An 18,859-nucleotide genomic window follows, 5' to 3' on the forward strand; every position below is an offset into this window, starting at 1 on the left:
AATCATAAACGCCTCCACTCGGAGCAAAATAGAGTATCCTGAGTTTGGACCTGGGTCTTATAGTCAGGCTCCTTGTGTAATTTTGTTTGTTTTGTTTTTTTTTTAAACTATACATTTTTAGAAAGCTTATGAAATGAAGAATGCAAAAAACAATGTTGCCATTTTTGTTGTTCAAGGGTTTCGATGGCGGTCAACTTGGATTTGAAAAATAGAAAAATTCAAACAAACTTTTCAATTTCTGAACTTCAGGTTAACCTAGGATCATGACTGAAGTGACAAAATAAGAGTTATGGAGGACAAGCATCCAGAAATACTCATTACAAATAACTGGAGCTGATGAATTTTAATAGCGTGTGCTGCCATTTTGGATTCTTATTGAATTTGGATTCTAGCTGATGTCAGTGACTTATGGGACATTGTAACCTTATCCATGTGGGTGTCTTTTCCTTACTAATCAGATCCACATAGTTGTAACTGTCTATTATATGAGCTTGCGACAGCAGCTGCGCTCAATGGTAGACAAAGACATAAACTGGAAATGGCACAAACTTTTTTCTTTACATTATTACAATATTGTTGTAAAAAAGAAAAAGAATCGTAACAACAGTTGTGAAGTATAGCCTATCATTACTCTGAGGATCTGCAACAATTATTCAATTTTAAATTATTGTTTGATGATACATATATGATGATATCTGCCTGATGTCTTAGCTTCACATTTGGCAAATACCCAATCAGTAGACAGACTTGTGGATAGTTTAAACTCAGTGCTCAAAACTACACTCGACATGATTGCGCCACCTGTGTTAAAACCGCACTCCCCCAAAACATAGTCACCTTGGTTCAATGATTACCTGCGTGACCTCAAGCACAAGGCCAGAGGTCTAGAACGGACATGGCGTAGTTCAAAATTAGAAGTATTCCACCTTGCATGGTGTGATGCTGTCTTAGACTATAAGCATGCATTACTGGCTACAGAGCGGACCTATTACTCAGCATAACTCAAAGTTCTTGTTCGACATGGTGGCAACACTTTTTCATGGACAACCACCTGTAGCTTGCTCTCCTTTTACACCACAAGATTTCCTGGATTACTTTGATAAGAAAACAGAAGACATTAGATTAAACATATCCCAGCATGCCTTAACCCAGCCACTCCCCCCTGCTATTGAGGTGGGCACCATTACTGAGGTATTACCTAGATTTACAGAATTTGAGCGTATCTCTCTAGGCATGCTGACGAAACTCGTAAAGTCAACAAAAAGCACAACCTGTTTCTTTGATCCTGTACCAACAAAACTGTTTAAGGACATGTGGCCCACTCTTGGGCCGACTGTGCTGGAAATTATTAATCTTTCTTTAACTTCTGGATCTGTTCCTAAATGTTTCAAATCTGCAGTGATTAAACCATTACTTAAGAAACGTAATCTTGACCCTAGTGTATTGAAATACTATCGACCGATATCAAATCTATCATTTTGCTCTAAAATTCTGGAAAAAGTAGTTTCACGGCAGCTCATGGACTATCTTATGGAGAATAATCTCTTTGAGCCAATGCAGTCTGCTTTTAGAAAATATCATTCCACAGAGATGTGATGAATGATCTTCTGCTTACAATGGATTTGGACACCACTACGGTTCTGGTGCTGTTAGATCTCAGTGCTGCATTTGATACAGTGGATCATCATATTCTACTTGATAGACTGGAAAATGACTTTGGGATTACTGGGAGTGCTCTTGCATGGTTGAAGTCATACTTGACCAGTCATTCTCACTGTGTTTTGTACAATAACACCACCTCTAACCTTAGTGACATGAAATCTGGGGTTCCACAGGGGTCTGTCTTAGGCCCCCTGCTTTTCTCCCTTTATCTAGCACCCCTTGGGCACATATTGCAGCACTTTGGGTTTACCTTTCACTGCTATGCTGATGATACTCAGTTATACATAGGGTTGGGTATCGAGAACCGATTCTTTTCGAGTATCACTAAGAAATTATTCAATTCACCGATATCAATAGCCTTTTTGCTTAATGATTCCCTTATCGGTCCTTCAGAGCGGCCGTTGTTTTTGAGGGTGTTTGTCGGGAAAATTATCATTCCTCTATGTTGATTACAGACTCTGCAGTGGGTCTGTAATCAACCATTTCTGCAGCGTGACTCCACTTTGAAGCGTGAACCATTGAAGCAATGCTTCGATCCACTAGCTTGTTGGTTCTTTGATTTGCTGCTCTTCAGAAACAGCAAGTCCGCTTCTTAACCCCTCTCAAAGCCATAAAAATATCACAAGTCACTATTGTGTGTATTAAAGTCACTAACTGGGACTCTCGTCTTGTTGCAGTCAAGAAACAAGAATTGTCCTCTGTTCCATTGGCACAGCTCCAAACGCTGCGCCGCTCTTTGCTGAGACAGAGTCCGCTCAGAATTAATAACAGACCGGCCTGGACTTTGCGTTCTCAGGGTGCTGGACTACTTTGTGTCTCTAGGGTGAATAAGAAGTCTGCGGGTCACAGAGCTTTCTCTTATCATGCCCCTGTTCTGTGGAATGATCTCCCTGCTTCAATAAAACAGTCAGATTCTGTGGAGACTTTCAAGTCCAGACTTAAGACGCACTTATTTTCCCTTTCGTATGGCTAGCATACTGGTGTAGTATGTTACTATGCTTTTTACTCTTTTAAATCATTTTATTAGGAAACGGAGTGGGCCGTGGCCTCAACTTTACCTAAATTCTGGGTCTTTTAGTGAAGCTTAGGGCTAGTGGCCGGCAATCACCTTAGTATTTCCTGTTTTTCTTGTTGATTAATGTTGACAAATTATACTGTATTTCTTGTCTTTCTGATGCTTGATTCTGTTTTTTTCTCTCTGTTTAAGGTGCAGCTCCATCCAGAGATGGGTGTGGTATTTGTACTGGAGACCCTCCTGTCCTGTGCACCAACAGCTTTTCCTGTATATTGGTTTTGTGAATTGTTCTGGGAATTGTTCTGTAATTTATGTCTCTATCATGACCCAAACAGAGGGTCACCCCTTTGAGTCTGGTCTGCTTGAGGTTTCTTCATCAGAGTTTTTCCTTACCACTGTTGCTCTGGAGGTTAGTAAGATTAGACCTTAATTGTGTGAAGCGCCTTGAGGCAACTCTGTTGTGATTTGGTGCTATATACATGAAAATAAATTGAAATTGAATTGAAAAATTGATATGCAGAGATAGCGAAGAGCTTCGCTCAATAATGTCAGCAACATCAAACATATTAAAAAAACAAGTATTCAACCCTCCTTGGAATTTGCAATAAAGATTATTAACCCTTAAACCAAGAAGTGCTGTTATTTTTTTTTATTGCCTACCACAAAGTTGACCCGCAAAGAACCAAAAGTCAAAAAAGTAAAATTTTATTTTCCGTAGGTTGCCAATTTTGTAAATCTAAAATGGTGGCCTTTGAAAAAAATTGGTACAATTGTTTTTTGTATTCCTCATTTCATAAGCTTTCTAAAAATGTAAAGTTTTCCAAATCTCCAAAAACCTTTAATGAACATATCATTCCATAAGGAACCTGTCTACTATTAGCCTGATGTTGGGTGAGGAACACCGCAGGTTGGACCAAAGGTTCTTGAACCTTTTTCATCACATTGCTTTTTAAAAGTGGAAGGACATTACTGTGAAACTATAAAGTTGAAAATGTGGGGAAGCTAATGCTGTGAAAGCATTGTGTTGTAACCTTTGAAGCACTAAGCAGCTCTCACAAAAAATTTTTTCCCAGAACTGTGTGGACTTTGCAGACTGTGTATTTTTGCAGATATGAAAACTTTTATTTTACTGAATAAACAATGCAGAAAACCCTTTGGCTGGTGGAAATGGTGTTATTACATAGTTTGTCCAGCAGAGGATGCTCTGACTACATTGTTTACAATGCTGTCAAGCATGGCTGGGACCCCCTTCACAACTTAGTTACTTCAGAAAAGACAGAGGTAAAGTGACTAGCTGCCGTTCATTTTCAATCACAGTGGGGGTTCTATGAGAAAAAAGAGACAAGTGGTCGCTATGCCGCCAGCTAGGCGGAGCCAGAATAGACGAGATGTCTATTTTATGCAAATGTTGAGTAATGCGACATGGTGACTGCCAACCTGAGTAAAGGCAGAGTGATACAAACTGGTTAGCTGTTGGTTATATTTATTATTTTTTAATAAATTTCATATTTAAATTGTAAAACATCAAGCCGTAATTACATTTCTTTATCATAATGGTTTGATAACGAAAAGTTAGGAATAATGGCCACTTTTTATGTATATATCGGCAGATATATTGGTATTGTAAATTTTTTTTACTTCTAATATCATTATTGTATCGGCCCCCCAAAATTCCATATCGGTTGGGCTCTGTTTGCCTTCTGCTGCTGCTGCCTGGTGAAATGTGGGCGTGTCTTTAGTCTTATAAAGCCAATGAGGTCTTCAACACTTGCACAAAGAAAAGTGCCATATGGCCAGAATGTTGATGCTGTTGCCAAACCTGGCCAGGTCAGAGGTCAACCGCTAACTGTGATGCAAATTTTACTTAGTATCTTGTGTATAAACGCAACACTGTGTGAATAAAGATATGCGTCTTGATTGGCGAGGTACAACAACAATACGATCGCCGTTTGGTTCCACTTATAGTACGGAAGTGATTTGTGGTTAAAGTTGCATTTAGTCTCCATCATCCAAGGAGCCGTGTTGGGCGTGATCGTCATCTGTCGGTAAACTGTCTGTGTTGTAAAGGTTCTTCTCTCTGAATATATGTTGCTGAGTCATGACTGGGCTGAGATCATCAGCAGCACATTTGTTCCCGTGTGACTCAGATTAATTAAATCTGAGAGCAGATCGCTTTTTTGTCCTTCCACCTCGTGTTTGCAGCCGCAGCGGTTCTTAACTTCACTGAAATTGAGATGCAGCGCAAATGCCTTGAAGCCGTCCGCTGAGATTCAGCTGTCATTTACAATTCACATTTACAGGACACTTACAAACACAGAGAAGTTTGAACGATTTCTTTTGACATCACCAAACAGAAACCAAGAGAGATGCTGCCTGCTTAAGTGACACATTAGGGGACTAACCAGTTCCTGCAGCGGCTCCATCATCCACGATTAATTCACCAAGAGGGGCCAAGAGCGGCTTTAGTCAGCATGGAGACGTATCCGTCACCAAGTAATGAGAGGGAGGACGGAGAGGACGCAAAGCGCCGGCTAAAGGTTGTTAAGCATCAATTAGTTCCACACTGAACACGTCAATTGCTGAGTGCGAATCCAGACAAGCAAAATAAGATGCATGACGTTGGCGCAAAGCACATTAACTGAGACGGAATGGGACAGAGCAGCCCGCTAAATCAAACGCCATCTGTGACGTTTGTGCTGAAAAAGGTCCAACGCAATTCACAAAATCAGAACAGCAGAGAAGAAGAGGATGCTACTGTATCCATGCCGTCCCTTTTTAATATAAGTTGGTTAAACTCCCACCTTAAAATAAATGTTATAATGTTATAATTATCCTTGTTGTTTCCATGTCTTACCTGCGCTGGTAGTCTCATGACAACGATGTCAATTTGAGAATTTGCACTGTTTGGTGCCAGACGGTACCATATCCAAAACAGGTGAGTCATTCGTGATTTATTTTTTATTTGTGATGAAATCAGACATTTTATTGAAATATATATTGAGGTGGACGTGCTCATGCATCCACTCACCCCCTCTTCAGGCTGAATTTTGCGCAGGACACCCAGGACATTCCGACGCGAGAGTACAGTATGTCCTCCTCATTCCTGCGGGACGTGCCAAACTAAACAAACCCTTCTTCCCCCCAAAACACTTTAAAGAAAAGCTAAATATAATCTGCCACAGAAAATAATAGATAAAAATTAAAATTTTGAACTCAAATATAAGACAGCCCTGATTATAAGATGGCCCCCATTTTTCAAAACATTTTGGAAAAGTATTTTGTTGAGAATGAAGATGGAATTTCACGTGTATGCGAGAGCTGTGCAGCGGTGTTTCTTCCTACCGGGCGTTTGAGAGCTGTGCAGCGGTATTTCTTCCTACCGGGCGTTTGAGAGCTGTGCAGCGGTATTTCTTCCTACCGGGCGTTTGAGAGCTGTGCAGCGGTATTTCTTCCTACCGGGCGTTTGAGAGCTGTGCAGCGGTGTTTCTTCCTACCGGGCGTTTGAGAGCTGTGCAGCGGTATTTCTTCCTACCGGGCATTTGAGAGCTGTGCAGCGGTATTTCTTCCTACCGGGCGTTTGAGAGCTGTGCAGCGGTGTTTCTTCCTACCGGGCATTGTGTTTTTTCCTACCGGGCATTTGGGAGCTGTGCGGCGGTCTTTCTTCCTACCGGGCGTTTGAGAGCTGTGCAGCGGTGTTTCTTCCTACCGGGCGTTTGGGAGCTGTGAGGTGGTGTTTCTTCCTACCGGGCATTGTGTTTCTTCCTACCGGGCGTTTGAGAGCTGTGCGGCGGTGTTTATTCCTACCGGGCGTTTGAGAGCTGTGCAGCGGTGTTTCTTCCTACCGGGCGTTTGGGAGCTGTGAGGCGGTGTTTCTTCCTACCGGGCATTGTGTTTCTTCCTACCGGGCGTTTGGGAGCTGTGCGGCGGTCTTTCTTCCTACCGGGCGTTCAAGAGCTGTGAGGCGGTGTTTCTTCCTACCGGGCATTTGAGAACTGTGCCGTGGTGTTTCTTCCTACCGGGCATTGTGTTTATTCCTACCGGGCGTTTGGGAGCTGTGCGGCGGTGTTTCTTCCTACCGGGCGTTCAAGAGCTGTGACGCAGTTTCTTCCTACCGGGCGTTCGAGAGCTGTGCAGCGGTGTTTCTTCCTACCGGGCGTTCGAGAGCTGTGCAGCGGTGTTTCTTCCTACCGGGCATTGTGTTTCTTCCTACCAGGCGTTTGGGAGCTGTGCGGCGGTGTTTCTTCCTACCGGGCGTTCAAGAGCTGTGAGGCAGTGTTTCTTCCTACCGGGCATTCAAGAGCTGTGCAGCGGTGTTTCTTCCTACCGGGCGTTCAAGAGCTGTGCAGCGGTGTTTCTTCCTACCGGGCGTTTGGGAGCTGTGAGGCGGTGTTTCTTCCTACTGGGAGTTCAAAAGCTGTGCAGCGGTGTTTCTTCCTACCGGGCGTTTGAGAGCTGTGCAGCGGTGTTTCTTCCTACCAGGCATTTGAGAGCTGTGCCGCGGTGTTTCTTCCTACCAGGCATTTGAGAGCTGTGCCGCGGTGTTTCTTCCTACCAGGCGTTCGAGAGCTGTGCCGCGGTGTTTATTCTTCCTGGATGATCGAGAGCTGTGCAGCGGTGTTTCTTCCTGCCGTGCGTTTGAGAGCTGTGCGGCGGTATTTCTTCCTACCGGGCGTTTGAGAGCTGTGCAGCGGTGTTTCTTCCTACCGGGCGTTGTGTTTCTTCCTGCCGGGCGTTTGGGAGCTGTGCGGCAGTGTTTCTTCCTACCGGGCGTTTGAGAGCTGTGCAGTGGTGTTTCCTCCTACCGGGCATTTGAGAGCTGTGCCGCGGTGTTTCTTCCTACCAGGCATTCGAGAGCTGTGCAGCAGTGTTTATTCTTCCTGGATGATCGAGAGCTATGCGGCGGTGTTTCTTCCTACTGGGTGTTTGAGAGCTGTGCGGCGGTATTTCTTCCTACCAGGCATTGTGTTTCTTCCTACTGGGTGTTTGAGAGCTGTGCGGCGGTGTTTCTTCCTACCAGGCGTTGTGTTTCTTCCTACCGGGCGTTTGGGAGCAGTGCGGCGGTGTTTCTTCCTACCGGGCATTTGAAAGCTGTGCCGCGGTGTTTCTTCCTACCGGGCATTTGAGAGCTGTGCCGCGGTGTTTCTTCCTACCAGGCATTTGAGAGCTGTGCAGCAGTGATTATTCTTCCTGGATGATCGAGAGCTGTGCAGCGGTGTTTCTTCCTGCCGGGCGTTCGAGAACTGTGCAGCGGTGTTTCTTCCTACTGGGCATTCAAGAGATGTGCTGTGGTGTTTCTTCTTCCTGGGTGATCGAGAGCTGCTAGTCGGTGTCTCTTTCTCCTGGCTGCCGAGGCCCTCCTCCCAATGGGAAATGGAGAGCTTTGCGGCAGCATTTCTTCTTCTCTGGTGATCGAGAGCTTTGCTGTGGAGTTTCTTTTTCCCAGGTGTTCAAAAGCTGTCCGGCGGCATTTCTTCCTACCAGGCAATCGAGAGCTTTGCGGTGATTTCTTTTTCCCAGGTGTTCGAGAGCTGTGCGACAGTGTTTCTTCCTGCCAGGCAATCGAGACCTTTGCGGTAGAGTTTCTTTTTCCCAGGTGTTTGAGAGGTGTGTGGCGGTGTTTCTTCCTTCAGGCGATAGAGAGCTTTGTGGCAGCGTTTCTTCTTCCCAAGTGATCAAGAGCTGTGTGCTGGTGTTTCTTCTTCCCTGGTGATCGAGAGCTGCGCGGCGGAAATTTCTTCTTCCCTGGTGAACGAGAGCTGCGTGGCGGTGCTTCTTCTTCCTGGGTAATCAAGAGCTGTGCAGTGGTGTTTCTTCCTACCGGCTATCGAGAGCAGTGTGGCAGTATCTCTTCTTTCCAGGTGATCGAGAGCTGTGCTGTGGCATTATGTCCTCCTACTTGATTGAGAATTGTCTAATGCCATTTATTCCTCCCGGGTGATCGGGACCTATCCGGCAGTGTTTCTTCCCATCTGCTGGCAACACTTTTTGCTCCATCAGTGGTTTACGTTTCACTCCTCCTAATCCTAATCTTGTTCCAAAAGAAGTATTTTGGTTCACCAGCAGCAGTTGCATCTACATTTAACTGTTGTGCATCGAACACAAACTGTCTTTAGGGAACTTTACCCAAATGACGGTCTTCATCTGCAGATATTTCGTGACGTTTTTCCTCTTCATGTCATGTGACCAGCACAGGGAAGCCTCACAGAAGTAAACCATGATGCCAAAAAATTACTGTAATCTGTCATATTAAATGCAAAAATAAACTAACACGATGTGTTTTAATATGTTAATGATGTCTTTTTTCACACCGCAGCTTTCAAAGGAGGTGGAGATGCGTTCGCCTGTCAACCTTGTAAAATTCAGGCAAAAACAAGTAGTGCGCCCCCTGTGGCAATACATGAGTACCTAAATGTGGAAGGAAATCGGAAATTAGGGTGGGTCAATGAGATAAGGTGTTGGGCTACCAGTATGTGGACCTGGGTTTGATTCCCGGTCACACAACCTGTCTGCGTCCTTGGACAAGGAAAATTGTCCCAGTCCACTCAGCTGGAAATGGGTACAGGTCTTAGCTGGGGGAAGTAACCTGTGCTTGACTGGTGTCCCTTCCTGGGGACTCGTAGACTTTCATCCACTACCTGTGACCAAACCTGAGGACCTCAGGACCGTATCAGACTTCATTCTTCTTCACTTCACTGGAGGTTTTGCAATTTTAGTTTTCGCTATACTTCAGCTGACGTTAGTATCATTTGATTCTGGTTTAGTGAAAGCACAGGAAAAATAAAGTCCTATTTATGTGTCAAACGTTCTGACAAAGAACTTGAGGATAAAAAAACCCTCAACATCTGTGCTTTTATGAATTGTGTTGCTGACCTCTGCTTTTTATTTGAATTTGGATTAAGGTTGGGATATTTCAAATGCTAAGAAAGAAATGGCTAAAAATATAATCCCATTTCTCAAAAGCAATCAAAAAATGGAATTTTTAACCTCATTGTTTAATATGTTTGCACCCACAAAGCTGGTTTCCTGAGGGGGGGGGGGGCTTTTCAGAGGACGCTACCATCCCCGACAGTCTGTGTCCACCGCTGAATTTTAAGCTACTCAGAGAATAAATTCTAACAGCAGATCCGATTTTTTTTTTAACCCTGCAGCCCGGCGGCCTTCACACGTCTCATTACCTCGGTGCTCCGGGGACGCACGCTGTGAAAAACCTCTGTCCTCTCAGCTTTCAGTACACGCATTTAAATATTACAAATTAATGCATGTGTGACATTTCACTTCACAATTTGTTTTGTTGGACTCAGAGGCCGTAGCTGTCACGAAACGGTTTACATTCAGCAAGAACATTTGTATTTGTTTGAAAGGACAAAGGAGTCGTCAAACGCCATACAAGGAGGTCACGCCGTACAAGGAGGTCACGCCATACAGACTCCGTGTGTGCGTCTGTCTGTCTTCATAAGGACTCTTCTGAGTCTTAAACCTTTCTTTGGCGGCATAACGAGGACACTAATGTCTAAGTTGTCACCGTCATCGTCACTTGTCATTTGGTGGCAGACCAACACGGGCCCCTTTATCACGATGACATCCGAGGATCGCCGTCAGTGTTCAATCCCATTCAGACTGAGGTTGGCAATCCGGTTTGGTGGTTTCCAACTTCAGTCTAAATGGGGTGCAAACCGGATTTGAGCTGGATTTACCAAAGACTGAACACAAATGTGACTAGAATCCTGTTTGCTCAGGGATCAGCCTGCCGATAACTGGAGACCTTGGAACCAAACTACCTCAGTAACGGATACGATCTTGGAGCCATCTTGGAGTTGGAACTGCTACAACGCACAGTGAGTTTTCTGCAGTGGACCTTAAGACAGGTTGAAGAGTACATACCATTCAGTTAGAAGTAAGTTAAAAAGAAAAAAGGAGCTTCTTCATAAGTTTTGTGTAGTGGTTCCAAGATCGTAGTGGTTCCCTGATTACAGGTCGCGTGGTTCAGAGATCACTAGAAACCATTTTGTCCACAGTGTCCACTCTAATGTGGTGGTACTCAATGTGGTTGCAACAGCAAGGACAGCAAACAACCTTCTCTCTCTGCGATGCCTTCTCGCCAAGAAAATTCACCCGCCCACATTCCCTTCCATGTGTCCAGATTAGACATCCAAACTCACGTGTCCAGACACGTCGCTTCCAAGTCAATATGTCTCGAATTTCATTTCCATAAATCATTGCGATCATGGTGGACTGGAAATGCACTTCTGCAAAACACTCTTTGACCAGTGGAAAGGACTGGGTTAACAAATGAAAAGTATACAAACAACATGATTAAACAAAATTGTGAAATTCCCCAAATTAAATAAAAATACCTTGAACCTTTAAGATGAGGGCATATAATATAACAGCACTCTGATTTTATTCATGTATTTGACAACGATAGATGAACTGTAGCTCAGAGAACATAATGATCATGGGCACCCTTGTCCAAAATCCTAGTGGTTACGCCCCTGTTTTGGAAATGATTTGTGTTCATTAAAGTCCACATTAAGTCGAATCGACACGTTACTTTATTCTTAAAAGTTCATTAATGTAAGTGTTTAAATTATACCTGATGCGGTGGTGATGAATGAGAGAGTCACAAGCAGTAAATTTCCAAAGTTCATCTCCTCACATTCCCAAATCCTCCACAGTCCAAAAACAACAAGAGCCTCCGGTCATAAAGAGCTGCAAAGCGGCTAAACGGAGCCGGTTCGGACCCAGACGCTCGGCTTGGATCTTTCAAACTTTGGTGTCACTCCCACAGACACATTGTGACGGGCAGCGGCGGCGGCGGCAGCAGCGCCGCCCTGTGGACGAGTCTGATAACAAAAGTGTGCAGCATCACTCCGTCTGACGGCGTCACGCTGCCCCGAACAAAACACGAGCTTTGTCCATTTTTAATCCCAGTTATGAACCAGATAATCTCCGTCTCTCTGTCTGCGCTTCGAGCAGCTTCAGGTTTTCTGTGAATCTGAAGCGCAGCGACTCCGATCAGCTCAGCAGAAGAACCTCCAACCTCCAGGAGTCCAGTTTTAAAGAGACACACATCTTCACACAGTACGGTGGCTCTGTGCTGTCCGATGAAAAAAGAAAAAAGACACACACCTTCACACAGTACGGTGGCTCTGTGCTGTCCGATGAAAACAGAAAGAAGACACACACCTTCACACAGTACGGTGGCCCTGTGCTGTCTGATGAAAAAAGAAAAAAGACACACACCTTCACACAGTACGGTGGCCCTGTGCTGTCTGATGAAAAAAGAAAAAAGACACACACCTTCACACAGTGCGGTGGCCCTGTGCTGTCCGATGAAAACAGAAAAAAGACACACCTTCACACAGTACGGTGGCCCTGTGCTGTCCAATGAAAACAGAAAAAAGACACACACCTTCACACAGTACGGTGGCCTTGTGCTGTCCGATGAAAACAGAAAAAAGGCACACACCTTCACACAGTACGGTGGCGCTGTGCTGTCCGATGAAAACAGAAAAAAGACACACCTTCACACAGTACGGTGGCCCTGTGCTGTCCGATGAAAAAAGAAAAAAGACACACCTTCACACAGTACGGTGGCCCTGTGCTGTCCAATGAAAACAGAAAAAAGACACACACCTTCAACTGGCGCGGTGGCCCTGTGCTGTCCGATGAAAAAAGAAAAAAGACACACACCTTCACACAGTACGGTGGCCCTGTGCTGTCCAATGAAAACAGAAAAAAGACACACCTTCACACAGTACGGTGGCTCTGTGCTGTCCGATGAAAAAAGACACACCTTCACACAGTACGGTGGCCCTGTGCTGTCCAATGAAAACAGAAAAAAGACACACACCTTCAGCTGGCGCGGTGGCCCTGTGCTGTCCGATGAAAAAAGAAAAAAGACACACACCTTCACACAGTACGGTGGCTCTGTGCTGTCCAATGAAAAAAGAAAAAAGACACACACCTTCACACAGTACGGTGGCCCTGTGCTGTCCAATGAAAACAGAAAAAAGACACACACCTTCAGCTGGCGCGGTGGCCCTGTGCTGTCCGATGAAAAAAGAAAAAAGACACACACCTTCACACAGTACGGTGGCTCTGTGCTGTCCAATGAAAAAAGAAAAAAGACACACACCTTCACACAGTACGGTGGCCCTGTGCCGTCCAATGAAAACAGAAAAAAGACACACACCTTCAGCTGGCGTGGTGGCCCTGTGCTGTCCGATGAAAAAAGAAAAAAGACACACACCTTCACACAGTGCGGTGGCTCTGTGGCTGTCCGATGAAAAAAGAAAAAAGACACACACCTTCACACAGTACCGTGGCCCTGTGCTGTCCAATGAAAACAGAAAAAAGACACACCTTCAGCTGGTACGGTGGCCCTGTGCTGTCCAATGAAAAAAGAAAAGACACACACCTTCAGCTGGTACGGTGGCCCTGTACTGTCCGATGAAAAAAGAAAAAAGACACACATCTTCACACAGTACAGTGGCCCTGTGCTGTCCGATGAAAAAAGAAAAAAGACACACACCTTCAGCCTGTACGGTGGCCCTGTACTGTCCGATGAAAACAGAAAAAAGACACATCTTCACACAGTACGGTGGCCCTGTGCTGTCCAAGAAAAGAAAAAAGACACACACCTTCACATATTATGGTGGCCCTGTGCTGTCCAATGAAAAAAGAAAAAAAACACACACCTTCAAAGGGTACGGTGGCCCTGTGCTGTCCATTGAAAAAAGACACACACCTTCACAGGGTACAGTGGCCCTGTGCTGTCCAATGCAAAAAGAAAAAAGACACACCTTCAGCTTTACGGTGGCCCTGTGCTGTCCAATGAAAAAAGACACACACGTTCACAGGGCACGGTGGCCCTGTGCTGCCCAATGAAAAAAGAAAAAAGACACACACACCTTCACAGGGTATGGTGGCCCTGTGCTGTCTGATGAAAAAGAAAAAAAAACACACCTTCAGCCTGTACGGTGGCCCTGTGTTGTCCGATGAAAAAAGAAAAAAGACACACACCTTCACAGGCAGCGGTGGCCCTGTGCTGCCCAATAAAAAAAAAGACACACACCTTCACAGGGTACGGTGGCCCTGTACTGCCCAATGAAAAAAGAGACACACCTTCACAGGCTGTGGTGGCCCTGTGCTGTCCAATGAAAAAAGAACACACACACACCTTCACAGGGTACAGTGGCCCTGTACTGCCCAATGAAAAAATAATAAAGATACAAACCTTCAGCTCCAGCAGTGGCCCTGTACTACCCAATGAAAAAAGAAAAAAGACACACGTTCAGGGAGTACATGGCCCTATGCTGCCAAATTAAGAAAACACACCTCCAGAGAGTACGGTGGCTATGTACTGCTGAATGAAAAAACACTCCTTCAGAGATTACGGTGGTCCTGTGCTGCCGAATTAAAAAAAGGAAAAAAAAGACACACGTTCAGACAGTATGGTGGCCCTGTACTGCTGAATGAAAAAAGAAAGACAAACACCTTCAGTGCCTGTGGTGGCCCTGTGCTGCCAAATAAAAAAAGTAAAAAAAATCTACCTTCAGCTCCTGCGGTGGCCCTGTATTGCCAAATGAATAAAAGGAAAAAGACACACACCTTCTGCCTCTATGGTGGCCCTGTACTGCCGAATGGAAAAAAAGACACACAACTTCAGTGGGTATAGTGGCCCTGTACTGCTGAATGTGAAAAAAGTCAGGATACAAGCAAAAGTTAAAAAAATGAAGAGTGGGTTTTTTGTTTTTTGTTTTGTTTTGGGTTTTTTTTTCATTTTGAGAGTTCAGTCAAAAGAACAAGAATAAAGTCAAACTTTCAGTATTAGTGCCTGGCATAAGGAACAAGTAGAGGTTAGCCTGGTTAGCTACCAGAACAAGTCATAATCATGATACAACACCTTTTAATTAACATACTAAGTCTTCACTATAGGATGGTAAGTCATACGTACTAAATTATAGTTAGGCGAGAGTCATCATTTAAGGCAGTCATTAATATAATATAATTATGGGGTGTTAAGTCACAATTGCGAACTAGCAAATCATAATTATATAGTAAATTGTAACAACGTACTTAGTCCTACTTATAAGATGGCAAAGCAAACGTAAGTCATAAAGATAGCCAAGTTGTCACTTTGAGACTGTCATAAGTATGAGATAGTAAGTTGTAACCATGAGATGCTGCTAACTATGACCAAATGAGTTTTATTTTCATAATTCAATAAGTTGTAATAATCACTCACTAAGTCCTATTTATTGGAGCCCATACCATATCCTGATTATGAGACTGAAAGTTAGAATTACTAAGTCATACTGATGACATCATTTTGAGACAGCCATGTGGATGACATAGCTACTGAGTCATTATCACCATAAGATGATAAGGAACAATGATGAGCAAGTAAGTCTTAATTATGATACAGCAAGTCATAATAACAACATATTAAATCATGATTATGATACAGCAAGTCTTAATAACAACATAATAAATCCTTATTATGAGATAGTAAGTCACAGTAACAACATGAAATTCTGATTATTACTGTCATAATAACATAATCTCGCCGCACTCTCGGGCTGATCGCCGTGTCTGTTCTCGTGGTTGCTGATGGAGAATGTGGCCTTGGTCATCCTGCTCCTCACAGACTCAGAGGTGATTTATTCAGCAGCTGCTGTTTCACACTGATCCACAGTCTGGCCCTGGCTGAGCCTCCGGTATCCTCTTGGATTTACTCTCAGGGAATTGTGGACGCACTGTTCCCTGGGGGTCACTGCACTCACTCTCCTGTGGGCACAACACGCTCCAACTTATTGTCTCGGTGACAGCTGGTGATGAAGAGTGACTTCTGGACGGTCACTCGCCTGCTATCTTTTGTCCCCATCAATAGAACTGGAAATTGAGCAACAGAAGAGGAGCCCAGATATCTGACACAGGATGCAACAGAAGAAAAAGACACAAAAGGCTCCAATCGGTAGGTGTGTCAAGTTTTAAGGCCACAAAGGAGAAGAAGAAACATCTCAACAGGACCAGGGGACTCGTGTGCAAAGAGTTGCGTAGATCTACTACTGAAACATGGAGTACTGCAAAACACACACACACACACACACACACACACACACACACACAGAGCACAAAAAAATTCAGACGTATCAAAGTGTGCGTACACATGGATCCAAGCACATTCCTTTTGTACATCCCACTCAGCGTGGAATTGAGCGCACATGCAGATGTACCAAACTCCTCTCTGTCCATGCCCCATCTGAATATGCAAATGCATTTAAATCATTTGTTTGTGTTATTTGCTGGTACCATAAGTGTGGAGTGTAGTGTGTTTGATGACTTCCACTATTGTCTCTGTGTTGTCGTGTGTAAAAATTAAAGCATTTGTAGAGGCAGCGTGCAAAAACAAAGAAAGCTGTAGCTCGTTCACCATTCTCTCACACAGCTTGCCACAGTGCAAAATGAAAATGAAATGAGTGCATCCATGTGTACAAATGCTGAGGCTCAGAGCAGCGCACACACACACACACACACACACTGAAGTAAAAAGATATTAGGTGTGTGGTGGCTGACAGTGTGTGACATTCACAACATTACACATGCATTTAGTGACAAATACTGGACACAGGGAGACAATCTGGGGCCTGTTAAAAAGCTCTGCAGCTCTAGTTTCACCATCACGAAAAACAAAACACATTAATTATAATAACAAAAAACATATTTGAATGCACACATGCCCAAATGTGCCCGTGCTGATTATCGTTAGGAACAATTACACAAATAGACTAACCAACAAGCAGCCATCCACTGCGGACCGTGGCAGCCTCTGGCCGATTCCCAACCCAACCCAGTGCATTTGTGGATCACATATGATTTGAACATTGATGGATTGAATATGTTTCCTATTAACAAAAACACCTTTATAGCAATAAGTGTGCAGTAAATAGCTCTGACTACATTAGGGAAACTGGCTGTCACTGCAAATTCTGCTTTAATGTTGGAATGTGATGTACCAGGATGACATTCACATTCCCTAAATACGTGCTCACGTCAGACTGCACCATTTGCAAGGTCCTCTAACAACGCTAGCACAGCTATTGTCAGTGACATTTTCCTCATCACTTTGTGCATGATTTTCTATCCACCCATATAACTGCAAACACGTGGGTGTGCTAATTGTTCATCAGTGTGTCTCTGATGTGCACATCACTCTGATGACTGCTTGTTTTCACACAATTAATGGTTCCCAGCATCACCTCTATGAGTCGGCAGTGGAACAATAGCTGTAGAAATGTGCATACGCCAGCCAGGATTTTTGCCTGACGCACTGCACATTTCCAAGGTCATTTCACTTTTGATACATCTGAACGTTAGCGTGGAGATGGACGTACATTGCGTTTTGTACATACGCAGCCTTTGTACATGAGGCTCCTGGAGTCTTGGTGGCATCAAATTGGGAATGGTGGTTTTATTTTTGGTTCATATTCTCAGATGCTTCAGTGGGATGTCTTTTTCTTTGCACTTACATGAAGAGAAAATTAAGAAAATATGTCCAACAGAGTAGCAAATGCATATTTCTACACAGATGCAGAGGAATCATTTCATGCATTTTTGGCAAACATCATCTAGTGGAAGGTCACTGGCTCCTGTAGAGGTTGCTGTCAGTGATCCATCCTCCTTTCTTCAGCAGCAGCAGAGCGTCTGTGCTCTTCAGAGATCAGAGATGAAGTCTGGAGCTGGATTTCAGGAATTGGTCTCCTCTTTATTTTCACAATTTTACGTTGCATTTCTTCTGACATAACTGTGGAGCTGTAGGGATGCTTTTGAACTCCTCATCATCTGAGCAGGTCCGTGCACAGGCCTGTCATCAATCAATTTCAATCAATTTTTTTTATATAGCGCCAAATCACAACAAACAGTTGCCCCAAGGCGCTTTATATTGTAAGGCAAGGCCATACAATAATTATGTAAAACCCCAACGGTCAAAACGACCCCCTGTGAGCAAGCACTTGGCTACAGTGGGAAGGAAAAACTCCCTTTTAACAGGAAGAAACCTCCAGCAGAACCAGGCTCAGGGAGGGGCAGTCTTCTGCTGGGACTGGTTGGGGCTGAGGGAGAGAACCAGGAAAAAGACATGCTGTGGAGGGGAGCAGAGATCGATCACTAATGATTAAATGCAGAGTGGTGCATACAGAGCAAAAAGAGAAAGAAACAGTGCATCATGGGAACCCCCCAGCAGTCTACGTCTATAGCAGCATAACTAAGGGATGGTTCAGGGTCACCTGATCCAGCCCTAACTATAAGCTTTAGCAAAAAGGAAAGTTTTAAGCCTAATCTTAAAAGTAGAGAGGGTATCTGTCTCCCTGATCTGAATTGGGAGCTGGTTCCACAGGAGAGGAGCCTGAAAGCTGAAGGCTCTGCCTCCCATTCTACTCTTACAAACCCTAGGAACTACAAGTAAGCCTGCAGTCTGAGAGCGAAGCGCTCTATTGGGGTGATATGGTACTACGAGGTCCCTAAGATAAGATGGGACCTGATTATTCAAAACCTTATAAGTAAGAAGAAGAATTTTAAATTCTATTCTAGAATTAACAGGAAGCCAATGAAGAGAGGCCAATATGGGTGAGATATGCTCTCTCCTTCCAGTCCCCGTCAGTACTCTAGCTGCAGCATTTTGAATTAACTGATGGCTTTTTAGGGAACGTTTAGGACAACCTGATAATAATGAATTACAATAGTCCAGCCTAGAGGAAATAAATGCATGAATTAGTTTTTCAGCATCACTCTGAGACAAGACCTTTCTAATTTTAGAGATATTGCGTAAATGCAAAAAAGCAGTCCTACATATTTGTTTAATATGCGCTTTGAATGACATATCCTGATCAAAAATGACTCCAAGATTTCTCACAGTATTACTAGAGGTCAGGGTAATGCCATCCAGAGTAAGGATCTGGTTAGACACCATGTTTCTAAGATTTGTGGGGCCAAGTACAATAACTTCAGTTTTATCTGAGTTTAAAAGCAGGAAATTAGAGGTCATCCATGTCTTTATGTCTGTAAGACAATCCTGCAGTTTAGCTAATTGGTGTGTGTCCTCTGGCTTCATGGATAGATAAAGCTGGGTATCATCTGCGTAACAATGAAAATTTAAGCAATGCTGTCTAATAATACTGC

The 18,859-nt window shown here is 44.0% G+C and overlaps 1 protein-coding gene across 3 annotated transcripts in view; it reads right to left on the reverse strand.

Annotated features, from left to right (window-relative positions):
- LOC117509421 (roundabout homolog 2-like) overlaps window positions 1-11,625 on the reverse strand; it is a 191,410-nt gene extending 179,785 nt beyond the window's left edge. For all 3 annotated transcript variants that reach the window (XM_034169112.1, XM_034169114.1, XM_034169113.1), the window contains exon 1: window positions 11,271-11,625. In XM_034169112.1, coding sequence (XP_034025003.1) covers window positions 11,271-11,325 — 55 coding nt within the window. In that variant the 5' untranslated portion in view covers window positions 11,326-11,625. The remainder of the gene's footprint in view (window positions 1-11,270) is intronic.
- Between the last annotated feature and the right edge of the window lie 7,234 nt (window positions 11,626-18,859).

Source organism: Thalassophryne amazonica, chromosome 4 (genome assembly GCF_902500255.1).
Source record: "Thalassophryne amazonica chromosome 4, fThaAma1.1, whole genome shotgun sequence".
In the NCBI taxonomy this organism is placed as follows: Eukaryota; Metazoa; Chordata; class Actinopteri; order Batrachoidiformes; family Batrachoididae; genus Thalassophryne; species Thalassophryne amazonica.